General features: G+C 45.2%; 1 protein-coding gene across 5 annotated transcripts in view; it reads left to right on the top strand.

Moving 5' to 3' along the window:
• Window positions 1-13,988, top strand: part of LOC136620514 (class I histocompatibility antigen, F10 alpha chain-like) — a 41,903-nt gene that overhangs the window by 5,283 nt on the left and 22,632 nt on the right. For 3 of the 5 annotated variants that reach the window (XM_066595344.1, XM_066595343.1, XM_066595340.1), the window contains exons 2-3: window positions 8,642-8,902; window positions 11,334-11,612. In XM_066595344.1, coding sequence (XP_066451441.1) covers window positions 8,642-8,902; window positions 11,334-11,612 — 540 coding nt within the window. Of the gene's footprint in view, window positions 1-735; window positions 942-8,641; window positions 8,903-11,333; window positions 11,613-13,988 lie in introns of those variants that run through there. The other 2 variants (XM_066595341.1, XM_066595342.1) reach the window with 2 other exon arrangements.

Genomic DNA, 13,988 nt, shown 5'->3' with positions numbered 1-13,988 from the left:
ATGAACGCTCCCTGAGGAGGGCGCCATTCTGCTGTTCTTACACGCTCTGCTGTAATGTCCGTCTCTATAGCAGCAGTTAGCTGCAGTACTTGGGTACTGCGGTGCGGTGACATCTCCTCCTACGGCCGCTGCTCTCTGTACAGGACATTACATGGATGTCAGCGGTGATTATACAGTAAATGGCGTCTTCAGCGAGGAATATATCTCCGTGGTGACGGCGGTGTCCGTCCGGCTCTGGTCACACCGCTGTCAGGCTTCTGTCCTCACAGATACGTCACATCCATCATCATTCCCCTTTATCATCGGTCAGATATCGCTTGTTGTCGCCGGATGGAACCGCGGAGCTCGCCGCGCCATTCTGTCCTCCACAGAGCAATGAGAAGCTGATGAGGAGAGCGACACAATGGTGGACAGAGGCGTTATTATTACACATCACCATGGTGATCACAGCGGCCCCCACAGCCCCAGCAGACCTCCCTGCCCGGCTTACTCCTCATTATCAGCTCCTCACACCCCACAGACCCAGCAGACCTCCCTGCCCGGCTTACTCCTCATTATCAGCTCCTCACACTTCTCTAGAAATCTCCATTATTTCTGGAAAATCCCAACATCTTACTTTCACTTTCTCCGCCGTCTAACCTCTCCGGCCTCACTCTGTCCGGTAACTGATGACCAGCCGCAGATTTATTTTACTATTGGTTGAGAGGGTACCTTCCGTCCAATCAGAGCTGAGCTCCGCCTCCAGTCTGCGGAGTCACTGACTGACGGCTCCAGTTGTTTGTAGGAGAAGTTCTTTATGTTCCCGTCACTCGGGGTCTCCAATGTATCAGAATGAGGAAGATGTTCCCCCTCATTGTGCTTCTCCTTCATTTATCTGCGGTGTATTCTGGTGAATATGGAGGAGGGTCAGTTATTATATCACTTATCTGCAGTGTATACTGGTGAGTATGGAGGAGGATCAGTTATTATATCACTTATCTGTGGTGTATTCTGGTGAGTATGGAGGGGATCAGTTATTATATCACTTATCTACAGTGTATTCTGGGAGTATGGAGAGGGATCAGTTATTATATCACTTATCTGCGATGTATTGTGGGTTGTGTGGTGGGAGATCAGTTATTATATCACTTATTTGCAGTGTATTCTGGGTAGTATGGAGGGGATCAGTTATTATATCACTTATCTACAGTGTATTCTGGGAGTATGGAGAGGGATCAGTTATTACATCACTTATCTGCAGTATATTCTGGGTAGTATGGAGGGGATCAGTTATTATATCACTTATCTGCAGTGTATTCTGGTAAGTATGGAGGGGATCAGTTATTATATCACTTATCTGCGGTGTATTCTGGGGAGTATGAAGGAGGATCAGTTATTATATCACTTATCTGCAGTGCATTCTGGGGAGTATGGAGGGGATCAGTTATTATATCACTTATCTGCAGTGTATTCTCGTCAGTATGGAGGGGGATCAGTTATTATATCACTTATCTACGACGTATTCCGGTGAGTATGGAGGGGAGCAGTTATTATATCACTTATCTGCGGTGTATTCTGGGGAGTATGGAGGGGATCAGCTATTATATCACTTATCTGCAGTGTTTTCTGTGTAGTTTGGTAGTGATCATTTATTATATCACTTATCTGTGATGTATTGTGGGTAGTATGGTGGGGGATCAGTTATTATATCACTTATCTGCGATGTATTGTGGGTTGTATGGTGGGAGATCAGTTATTATATCACTTATTTGCAGTGTATTCTGGGTAGTATGGAGGGGATCAGTTATTATATCACTTATCTACAGTGTATTCTGGGAGTATGGAGAGGGATCAGTTATTACATCACTTATCTGCAGTGTATTCTGGGTAGTATGGAGGGGATCAGTTATTATATCACTTATCTGCAGTGTATTCTGGTAAGTATGGAGGGGATCAGTTATTATATCACTTATCTGCGGTGAATTCTGGGGAGTATGAAGGAGGATCAGTTATTATATCACTTATCTGCAGTGCATTCTGGGGAGTATGGAGGGGATCAGTTATTATATCACTTATCTGCAGTGTATTCTCGTCAGTATGGAGGGGGATCAGTTATTATATCACTTATCTACGACGTATTCCGGTGAGTATGGAGGTGAGCAGTTATTATATCACTTATCTGCAGTGTTTTCTGTGTAGTTTGGTAGTGATCAGTTATTATATCCCTTATCTGCAGTGTATTCTGGGTAGTGTGGTGGGGGATCAGTTATTATATCACTTATCTGTGATGTATTGTGGGTAGTATGGTGGGGGATCAGTTATTATATCACTTATCTGCGATGTATTGTGGGTTGTATGGTGGGAGATCAGTTATTATATCACTTATTTGCAGTGTATTCTGTGTAGTTTGGTAGTGATCAGTTATTATATCACTTATCTGTGATGTATTGTGGGTAGTGTGGTGGGGGATCAGTTATTATATCACTTATCTGCAATGTATTGTGGGTTGTATGGTGGGAGATCAGTTATTATATCACTTATTTGCAGTGTATTCTGGGTAGTATGGAGGGGATCAGTTATTATATCACTTATCTACAGTGTATTCTGGGAGTATGGAGAGGGATCAGTTATTACATCACTTATCTGCAGTGTATTCTGGGTAGTATGGAGGGGATCAGTTATTATATCACTTATCTGCAGTGTATTCTGGTAAGTATGGAGGGGATCAGTTATTATATCACTTATCTGCGGTGAATTCTGGGGAGTATGAAGGAGGATCAGTTATTATATCACTTATCTGCAGTGCATTCTGGGGAGTATGGATGGGATCAGTTATTATATCACTTATCTGCAATGTATTCTCGTCAGTATGGAGGGGGATCAGTTATTATATCACTTATCTACGACGTATTCCGGTGAGTATAGAGGGGGATCAGTTATTATATCACTTATCTGCGGTGTATTCTGGGGAGTATGGAGGGGATCAGTTAATATATCACTTATCTGCAGTGTATTCTGGGAGTATAGAGGGGGATCAGTTATTATATCACTTATCTGCAGTGTATTCTGGGAGTATAGAGGGGGATCAGTTATTATATCACTTATCTGGGGTGTATTCCCGGGAGTATGGAGGGGATCAGTTATTATATCACTTATCTGTAGTGTATTCTGGGAGTATGGAGGGGGATCAGTTATTATATCACTTATCTGCAGTGTATGCTGGGTAGTATAGAGGAGGATCAGTTATTATATCACTTATCTGCAGTGTATTCTGGTGAGTATGCAGGGGATCAGCTATTACATCACTTATCTGCAGTGTATTCTCGTCAGTATGGAGGGGGATCAGTTATTATATCACTTATCTACAACGTATTCCGGTGAATATGGAGGGGAGCAGTTATTATATCACTTATCTGCGGTGTATTCTGGGGAGTATGGAGGGGATCAGCTATTATATCACTTATCTGCAGTGTTTTCTGTGTAGTTTGGTAGTGATCAGTTATTATATCACTTATCTGTGATGTATTGTGGGTAGTATGGTGGGGGATCAGTTATTATATCACTTATCTGCGATGTATTGTGGGTTGTATGGTGGGGGATCAGTTATTATATCACTTATATGCAGTATATTCTGGGGAGTACGGAGGTGATCAGTTATTATATCCCTTATATGCAGTGTATTCTGGGTACTATGGAGGAGGATTATATATTATACTAGCTGATATACCCGGCTTTGCCTGAGTTAACTTGATACAGGTGTTTAGGTGTTGTTTGCATGGAAAATGTTATAAAGTTGTGGCTGCTTCAGAGGAACTGAGGAATAAACGATGTTCACTATTTTTCATAGTTCTTCACATTACCCAGGAAGCACCATGTGGAGGCGACCATGCAACATTTCCTTTATATAATAGTTAAAAAAAAATAAATACGTTTTTTGGTGCCAATACTTTTGCACTTAAAGGAGTTGTCCCGCGAAAGCAAGTGGGGTTATGCACTTCTGTATGGCCATATTAATGCACTTTGTAATATACATCGTGCATTAAATATTGGCCATACAGAAGTTATACACTTACCCCCTCCGATGCTGGCGTCCCCGTCTCCATGGCGACGATGAAGCCTCTTCTTTGGTCGCACGAACAGTCGCGCTTGCGCACCGAAGGATTCCTCTTCTGTCTCCCTCCGGGCTCACGAGCTGTGTCCTGGCTCCTCCCTCTTCTCCGTGTCATCGTAGCCCCGCCTCCGTCACGTGGTGCCGATCAGCCAATTAGGTGGCTGTAATCGGCAGTGGAACGCAAGACAGCAGAAGATAATCCACGGTGCACCATGGGAGAAGACCTGCGGTGCACCATGGGAGAAAACCGCGGTGCACCTTGGGAAAGGACCGGCGGCCATCTTTAAAAGAAGAAGCTGCCCGAACGGGGATGCAGGTAAGCGATTTTTTTTTTTTTTTTAAATAACAAAGGGATTGTTTTTAACGGGGCACAATGTGGGGGTATGTAGAAAAAAATGTTTTTGATTTCGCCGCGGGTCAACCCCTTTAACATTGAATAATCAAGTTGTGACCGTTTTACTTTTCCTATGAAGGTATGAAAGACTTGGGGAGTCAGTGCGTCTTATAGAGTGAACGTGCTTTGTTCGTGCGATCGCGAGTGTAACGGGTGATCACGTGAACAATCTACCGAAGAAACTCGCGATCAGTTAGAAGAGCAGTTCTCTCTCCTTTGCACTGACGCCCGTACGTACCGCTGACTGGTGGTGAGCGCCGGCAGGAACAGCTGTTGCTCCCCTGCCTCCACCAATCAGCTTAACCCCTTCCTCCTATGAAGCAGTGCTGACAGTCCTTTCATTATTGCATTACAAGCTACCTTAGTCTCCTGCTGCATCCAATGTTAGAAATACGTCAAAGCAGAGATGACTAGCATATAAAACCCTTTTAGACTAGAGGTAGTGAAATACGCCGAAGAACATGGAAACAGCAGCGGAGAGACATTGTGGGCCGCCTCCAACTGAAAAAATGATACGGGAATTGGGGAAACAGGAGGGGGAGCTGCAAAAAGCAGATAAAAGTAAGCACAGTTTTCGTGGGCACGCTGCAAAATGGCCACAGATAGACGTGGAAACGAAATAGTGGATCATACGTCACCGGAACAGCGGATTTACAGTCTCTACAATAATGATCATCTTTGAAGCCAAGCGTCTTGCTGCAGAGAAAGGCATTGAGGACTTCACTGGATCCGCATCGTGGTGCTACAGGTTCATGAGGAGATGTGGCCTTGCTATGCGAACCAAAACTAGAATTGTGCAAAAAATGCCTAAAGAATATGAAGCCAAGATTGTGTCTTTTCATAAATTTGTAATTGATGCAAGAAAGAAAAATGGCTTTGAAAAAGGCCAGATTAGGAATATGGATGAAGTCCTGATAACCTGTGATGTTCCATCAAACAGGACTGTTGATTTAAGGTGCAAAATCCATAACTGTGAAAACCTCGAACATGAGAAAACGCATTACACGTTGTGTTGTCCTGCAGGGCGGATGGCACCAAACTTCCACCATGCCGAAGAGGCGATCCTACGAGGAGTTACTGTCCATGTTCATGAGAAAGGATGGACGGACGAAGGTAGAATGAAAATATGGGTCCAAATCATGTGGTCCAAATGCCCTGGAGGGGCTTCTGAAGAAACCTGCCCTGCTAGTACATGACCAGTTTAGGCACATGTCAGTGAAAACACGGAATAAAATTTTAAAGAATCAGACCCATCTAGCTGTAATTCCTGGGGGCTGACCAGCCAGCTGCAACCTCTGGATGATTCAATTAACAAGCCATTTAAAGTTTTCATGCAAGAGAAGTGAAACAAGTGAATGGCGGCTGGGAATGATGACCGGACACCCACTGGGCGGATGAGAAGGCCCGCTATCACCCCAGATTGTGAGTGGGTGAAAGATTGTGGCGGGCTGTGAGGGAGGAAATTGTTGTAGGATCCTTCAAAAATGTGGCACCAGTAATGCCTTGGACGGTTCTGAGGACGAGGTCCTTTATGAAGATGCTATTCAAGTTGAATGTAAAAGCTGGTTGCAGCACACCACAATAAACCGCCTGGTGGGGGAGTATTCAAAAACAGAAGGGTGCACAGGCTTCCTATAGTTTGGGTCTGAACTCAATGACCCACTCCAAGCATAATCACCAGATCACTAAGCGGCGAAGTCAGCACTCCAGGACTGCAGCATAAATAGGCAACATTCTCTTTAATCCTCCATAAAAAACCGCGGTTCTTTATGAAGATGCTGACACCAGTGATAGTGAGATGGATGAGTTCGGACAGTAGTGAAGAGTTTTGGGGTTTCCTGATGACTAGAGGTGTATTGTTCTAAAATTAAAGATCTCTGCTCATCTGTTAATTACAGTAACACTAGCTCTTAATGCGGCTGCTGACTGACTGCTGTTCATGTTTATGTATTACTCTTATTTTATTATATATTTTAGCCCGCTTTTTGGTTCAAAATATTTTTTCCTACTTTCCTCCTCTAACCTAGGTGCGTCTTATAGAGCGAAACATACGGTGTGTGTAATATATATATATTAGAGTAGACTATTATTATTTTTGTGGTTTGCCTTTATGTACTGATATGCTGTAATCTATAAAACAGCGGGATGTAATTTGCACCCTAGAAGAAATGCTACAGTTTTCTGTGAACTCGGCATTGGGCTCCGGCGTTCTTCTGTCACTAGAGATGATGCAATCACCGTGTGACAGTATGGCGGTATTACTCCGCTACATGTAAATATGTGGAAAACTAATAAGATTTACTGAGGAAAGGGAGGCAAAAAAATGGAGCACATGATGTGCGGCAAATATATTATATATTACAGAACATGGAAAATAGGGGAGCAGCTAAGAGTCATAACATGTGATACATTTACTAAAGCCGTGTCAGTTTGTTGTGCGAGTTATTGGTGTGTATGTACAGCCGCCATGGGGTTGTGTAAGGGAAGAGATGTATCTAACATGTCTAGCGACCTGCGGCAATTATATCACATGCGTCATATCCTCTGCCGTATAACGTCATGTATCTTATAAGACTGATGACATCTCTCATCCGTACCTCACAAGTCCTGCACGGCTGCGTCCACCCCTCATCATCCTCACAGACTGTACATTATATAATGGCTGATTGATAGTTATATAAATGCCACAACTGGCGGTCCGTACCGCTCAGACACAGAATGTAATAATCGCAGCATCAGCCGCTGTGTGAGCGGACACTGGGGTCCAGCTGCTGCAGAACATCTTGATAAACAGACAGAGGCTTCTTGTAAATCATTACAGTTTGATATAAAACTTTCAAAAGAGGTTCTGCAGCAGGTGCAGTGTGTACTAGACAGTAAATAACACCAGCTGCCTCAGAACCTCTTTGATGAGCTATAAGGTACCGTGGAGCGCACATTCTTTCACATACAGAGCCCCCGTGTAGTTCTTCCCTGTGCGGCGCGGTGAGAGACGAGAACATAAAATGTACAACACGGAGAAAACCACATCGTGTAACATCTGCTGCATCTCACATATATGACCGGGACCCTGTCACCTACACGCTGTACATACATAAATGACCGAGACCCTGCCACCTACACACTGTACATACATACATGACCGAGACCCTGTCACCTACACACTGTACATACATACATGACCGAGACCCTGTCACCTACACACTGTACATACATACATGACCGAGACCATGTAACTTACATTCTCTACATACATACATGACCGAGACCCTATCACTTACACGCTGTACATACGTACATGACCGAGACCATGTAACCTACATGCTGTACATACATACATGACGGAGATCTTATAACTTACACGCTGTACATACATACATGACCGAGGCCCTGTCACCTACACGCGGTACATACATACATGACCGAGACCCTGTCACACGCTGTACATACGTACATGACCGAGACCTTGTCCCCTACATGCTGTACATACATACATGACCGAGGCCCTGTCACCTACATGCGGTACATACATACATGACCGAGACCCTGTCACACGCTGTACATACGTACATGACCGAGACCTTGTCCCCTACACGCTGTACATACATACATGACGAGGCCCTGTCACCTACACACTGCATACATACATGATGGAGACCCCGTAACCTACACACTGTACATACATACATGACCGAGACCCTGTCCCCTATAGATATATGCGTGATAACTCTTCCTGTGATTGTAGTATATGGCGGCTTCACATCAGTGTATGCGCAGTGTTTGTATCGTAAAAGACGTGCTTTCGCTTGTGTTTTTGCACATATTACTGTACTTTTTGCTCTCGCTGCATCATACCACATGCACACGGGTCACAGCCGCAGCCCGATTCACATGGCTATTCAGCCTAATGAGGTCCAGGTGTGTTCTTTCTTCCTCAAAATTGTGCAGCTGTGCGGGTACTGAGTGTAAATTTGCGCACCTCTCAGACTTTTGTGGGGCCTCTGGTGAGCAAATGTGCTAAAAAATACAGCGTGGTGCAAAAACAAGTAATGAGAACGAAGCTATTGGAATCAGTGGGTTCTATCTTCTGTATTGTGTGTGAACACGCTGGTGTGACTCCGCCCCGTGTGTGATATGTAGCACTCTGTATCTCTCAGACAGTCACTCTCTGCGCTATTATATGACGGCGGTCTCGGCTCCGGGGTCCGGGATACCTGAGTACTCTTCATCTGGATATGTGGATGATCAGGAGATTGTGAATTATAACTCCGTCAGCCGGAGGACGTTACCGCGAGCGGAGTGGATGAAGAAGGAGGAACCCGAATACTGGGAGGATCAGACACAGATTGGTAAAGGAAATGAGGCTGCATACAGAAATAATGTGAGGATAGCGATGGAGCGCTTCAACCAGACCGGAGGTGAGAGACATATATACTGTATATACTAGTGTACACCCTACTGTATATACACACTGTATACACATGCATATACATAATACACACTAATATACAGATGGTATACCCTATGCTCACTGATATATACACTATATATACTAAACAGTATACACACTAATATGTACATTGTATACTACACTGTATACACAATAACATACACTACACTGTATACACATTCATATAGACACACTATATACACATGGTATGCTCTGTGCTCACTGATATATACAATATACAAACTGCACTTTTTCTAATATACAAAAATCCAGAATTCCAGGAAAAAAAATGTAAAAAAAAAACATTGCTCCTGTGAATACATTGATAGTAAATAATGGCTCCTTTCTCTGTACAAGTTCCATCCTTATCACAGTCGGACAAAACCCGCGTGATAACATCGCCCTGTGGGGTGCGACCTCCGAGCGCCTCTGTGACTGGTTTACAGCAGTTTTACCCCAGTTTCCTGCGTGTGAATGGCGGTGAGCCGCTGCCACCTGGTATAGCGACACGACATTCCCAGCGGTAACCGTAACGCGGGGCGTCATGCGATGCGCAAATGGCGCGAAAAAACGCTTGTGTGACTAAGGCCTAAATGAGCAGCGTCCGTATTTACTGCAATCTTTATAAAATGTCAAGAAAGTTCCGGAACTAAATACAGAAAAACTGAAATCCCAGATAAACGTGCCGCGAGACGAGCGGAAACTAAACCCATTGCTGCAACGTAAACAACAAATCGTATCAGTTATTATTGTCTGTATTTGCGGACAGAACGCGGCGCTTCAATCCCACAAAAATAAGGAACGCACAGAAACGTTCGCACGGCTTCACTACATTTAACCCCTTATGGCCTGCGGGTCAGTGAGACGCTACGTAATCAGCCACTGTTTGGACTAAACCGTGTGCGTTTCCCGGATGCCCATATGGCGGTGAGGACGGGCGCTGACGCTACATGTGATCCACCATTATTGTATCAGTCGGTAGGTCCAGGCGCAGCGCAGATCCGTATGTGGTGACCGCAGATCGTCCGCAGCAGGTTACGTGCCCGTGGGCTGGATTCCCGCTGGGTGGAATTGCCGCAGAATTTCCGTGCAGACTTTCCGCCTGCAATTTTAATCCCGAGATAAAGCAGCAAAGTGGATGAGATTTGCAAAAAACTCATCCACACATTGCGGACGAGCCGTGCTGAAACTGACATGCTGCGCGGAAATCATAGCCGTGACATGTCAGTTTTAGCTCCGTCTCCGCTGCGGCCATCTCTCCTCTCTATGGCAGACATGGCTGCAGTGGACTACAGGCAATGAAGCCGCTTCAAAACCCGCGGCGAATGGTGCAAGTTTTGAAGCTGCGTTTTTGTCATTGAAATCTCGCGGTATTTCTCTGCGGTCATTTTGCGAGATTTACGCTCAGTGGGAACCCAGACTTATAGTTAGTGATCGCCTCCATGATTCTGCAGATTTCCTGCGTACGATGTGGAGTGATAGGTGTGAGGACACGGGGCATGTAATAAGTCTCCTTACAGTATTACGCTCCTCCTCAGACTACAAGGAGCCGGTGAGGCAGTTATATAATAATGTACAGAGAAGTACAAATCTGAGGGGGGCATTAACCTTCCTCACCTCTCCTCCTCGTTTCTCCTCTGGGCTCTTCCATTACATCAGTTATAGGGAACATGTCCGTTACCTGCCCAGGTGCCATATGTGGGCGGAGCCATCTACCATTACACGGACTGCCAGTCACATGACTAGGGATGATGTAGCGGTACATACTGTGTTCAGCCCACTGAACTACAACTGGTAGATGGCGGGGCATGCTGGGAACTGTAGTTCACACACCAGTGTTTGATTCACTGAGGCAAGGATAGTCCCAAAAAAGACTAAACTTTTGAAGTTTTAAAGGTGAAAAAACTGTATTAATTTGTCCAAAGGTGATAACTGCTGACGCCTGCCCTCCAGGTTGGGGAGTGTGCCCGGCACGACTGATCAATGTCCATCAGTAACAGTTGTGACACAAAATACAAGAAATGTATCCCCTTCATAGTGGATTTAGGACATATTAGTCCACAAAGTCCTGACCTAATTCCCGCACACCATAAGTGGGAATAGATTTCTATTTTTTGTGAGATGTTCGTCTCGTTTCATGTAGATATTTTATTTGTATTAATAGAATTTAGATTTTATAGTCCAGTCAACACACAAGTGTTCGCCCCCGGCTGTTAATAAGCCGTGTTATAGACTGTATATAGTACATGTGAAGGACACGTATAACATCACATGAGTGACCTGTGTATATAATATGTACAGTATGTGTCATACACCTGTATATTACATGTCACACACATACACTGCACATATGACCGGTACATTACATACGTGTTCTGTATAACATGTTCTGTCTGCAGGTTTCCATTCCGCCCAGTTGATGTCCGGCTGTGAGCTGGATGATGACGGCAGCATCAGAGTATATCAGCAGTTCAGATATGATGGAGGAGAGTTCATGGCGCTGGACACACAGACCTGGACATACACGGCCACCATGAGCCAGGCGCTGATCACCACACAGAGATGGAACAGTCCGGAAGTACGACTGGGGGAGAGAAAGAGGAATTATCTGGAGAATGAATGTATAGACTGGCTGAAGAAATATGTGGAGAACGGGAGAGAAGAGCTGGAGAGGAGAGGTGAGGCTCATCATCATGTCACATGTATGTGTGATGTATGATATATCTGTGTGATGTGTGATATGTGATGTGTGGTGTGTGGTATGGAGCCCCGGCCATCATTACAGTCACAGATCTTTTCCTTCCCACCTTCCAAGACCCATAACTTTTATTCTCCGGCGGACGCCGCCGTACGAGAACTTTGTTTTAGCGAGATGATTATTTTTTCCGTAGCAGCGCCATTTTGGACAAAGATAAAACGTATTGTATAACTTATTCGAGGGGTTTTCCACGAAAATACTATTGCTGCGCTCTCCTAGGATAGTTGATCAATAGTTGATCGTCCGAGGCCCTGCGCTCCGGCACCCACTGACAGCGCCGGTATAAACTGGGGTCGGAGTGGAAGCCACTTTAGTGGCCGGCACTTGTAACTGCAGGCTGGGGTCCCATTGAAATCAATAGGAGGATACATTTGCTATTACAAGCGCCAGGGACTACAGAGGGGTTGGAGCAGAGGCTTCCGGGCGCACACCTCTTCATCTATTAGGAGCATCCCAGCACCTCCAGGCACCTTCTCAGAAATGTGTGCCAGGTCCGACCCGCTCTACATTTCTGGCATAATTTACTCCAGTTTCTGGTATAACTCACACTTAAATCTGTCGGGTCAAGGCAGCCCCCCCATCTTTTTTTTATCTAGAAATGGCTAGGCCCGCACAAAAGCTAAAAAGTAGAAATTTTTGCAGAAATTTTCCACAGAAATGTGCACTTTTTAATGTCTTTCTGTCATTATAAATGTCCCCCAATGAACTTTAGAATATTCCTCCCGTGTAACATCATCCTGTTCCTGCACCGCTGATCTCTGGATAAGCCACCCGTCCTCTGTGTGATAATGTGGATTATGATACGAGGCTCTTTTCTGCCTCTTGTGGCTTAGATACGGAGCTGCAGCGTGATTTATATATTAGTTTAGTAGTGTATTTATTATAAAGAGATATTACAGTCCGGGCCCCCCCTCTCCCCGCAATCAGTACAGAATGCAGCTGGACTCTATCATAGCGCCATCTGGTGGTGCCGTATGATATATTCTGCTATTCTACTTTTATGGTAGTAACAGAACCGCCTCCATGCTCTCTTTACGGTAACTGATGTACCCATAAGACCGGGACACATTCTGACTTTTCTTCTGTCCTAGGCAAAATGGTGACATGATGCCCACTAAGGCTGCCATCTTTTTCACCACAATGGCTGTTACCATTCTTATATTCCAACGCTGTACTCTAAGGTCCCTTGTATTAAAGTGCCAGCTGCCAAGGCCTCCTGTATTGTGTCACCAGTTCACCTTGTAGTGAGGTGCGAGCTACAGACGCCCCCTCATATTGGGGCTCTAGCTGCTGACACCTTCATAATAATGTACAGGTAGTCCAGGGGCCCCTCATGACCTACTATAGTCGGGGGTATTACAGAACTCATGGGGCCCCATGACAGAACTCCGAATTATTACCAAATAAAACTTTATATATTATTCTAGGAAGCAAGTTGTAGAACCCAGCAGACATAGCAGCTCAGCTCCAGTAGACCCAGTCAGATACCTGCTCTACACAGTGATAGTGATTACAGTGCGGTTACCTCCAGTGGTTATAGGTGACGTCTGGTTTGGTTTTCTTTCCTATATATGAGCTCAGATCGCCATGAAGATTCCTCTGTAGACTCTTCCCATTCTGTTGCTACTCCCTCCTCTCAGTATTCAATCATAGTAATAGTGCCCCCACTAAATAAGTGCCCCCTCTGTGGCCTCATTTAGTAATTGTCCATACTCCTAAACCTGTGGTCGGACATCACCATTCCTACAAGCCACTTCTTTCTCACTCACACTGTCAGTAGTGCCGGACGCAGTGCGATCTATGCAGCGGATAACCTGACTCTTCCCCCATGTATTAGTGCAGGAGGGAGGGGAGGGGAGGACAGTTTAACAGTTTAGGAGAAGAAGCTGCTTGTGATAGCATTGGACATTCGCGAGTGGGCCTTGGCAGTTCGGTGGTAGGGTGGCACCATTCAGCCCCGTGCTCCACCTTGGCGTAATTGTTTTTGGTAAGAGATAATTACGGCCACTGGAGGTTTATGTCCGGCCCCCCTGACACTTCCAAGCTGGATCTGGTCCTTGTTGCGGGGTCTCCAAGCCGTTACTCATCCAGATAGTCCCGGTAGTCTGGCTGCTGACGCTGCACTGGGCCGAGTCGCAGTACCCAACAGTCTGAACAGGAGTCTTGCAGTAATACAGGCTACAATCAGGGTCGGCAGCACAAGTGTACGAGGTCCAGGCTGAACATCAGGGTCGGCAGCGCAAGTGTATAAACGAGGTCCAGACTGAACATTAGGGCCGGCAGCACAAATGTATTA

This window comes from Eleutherodactylus coqui, chromosome 3, assembly GCF_035609145.1.
Source record: "Eleutherodactylus coqui strain aEleCoq1 chromosome 3, aEleCoq1.hap1, whole genome shotgun sequence".
NCBI classification, from domain to species: domain Eukaryota; kingdom Metazoa; phylum Chordata; class Amphibia; order Anura; family Eleutherodactylidae; genus Eleutherodactylus; species Eleutherodactylus coqui.
This window is presented reverse-complemented; position numbering and strand designations above follow the sequence as displayed.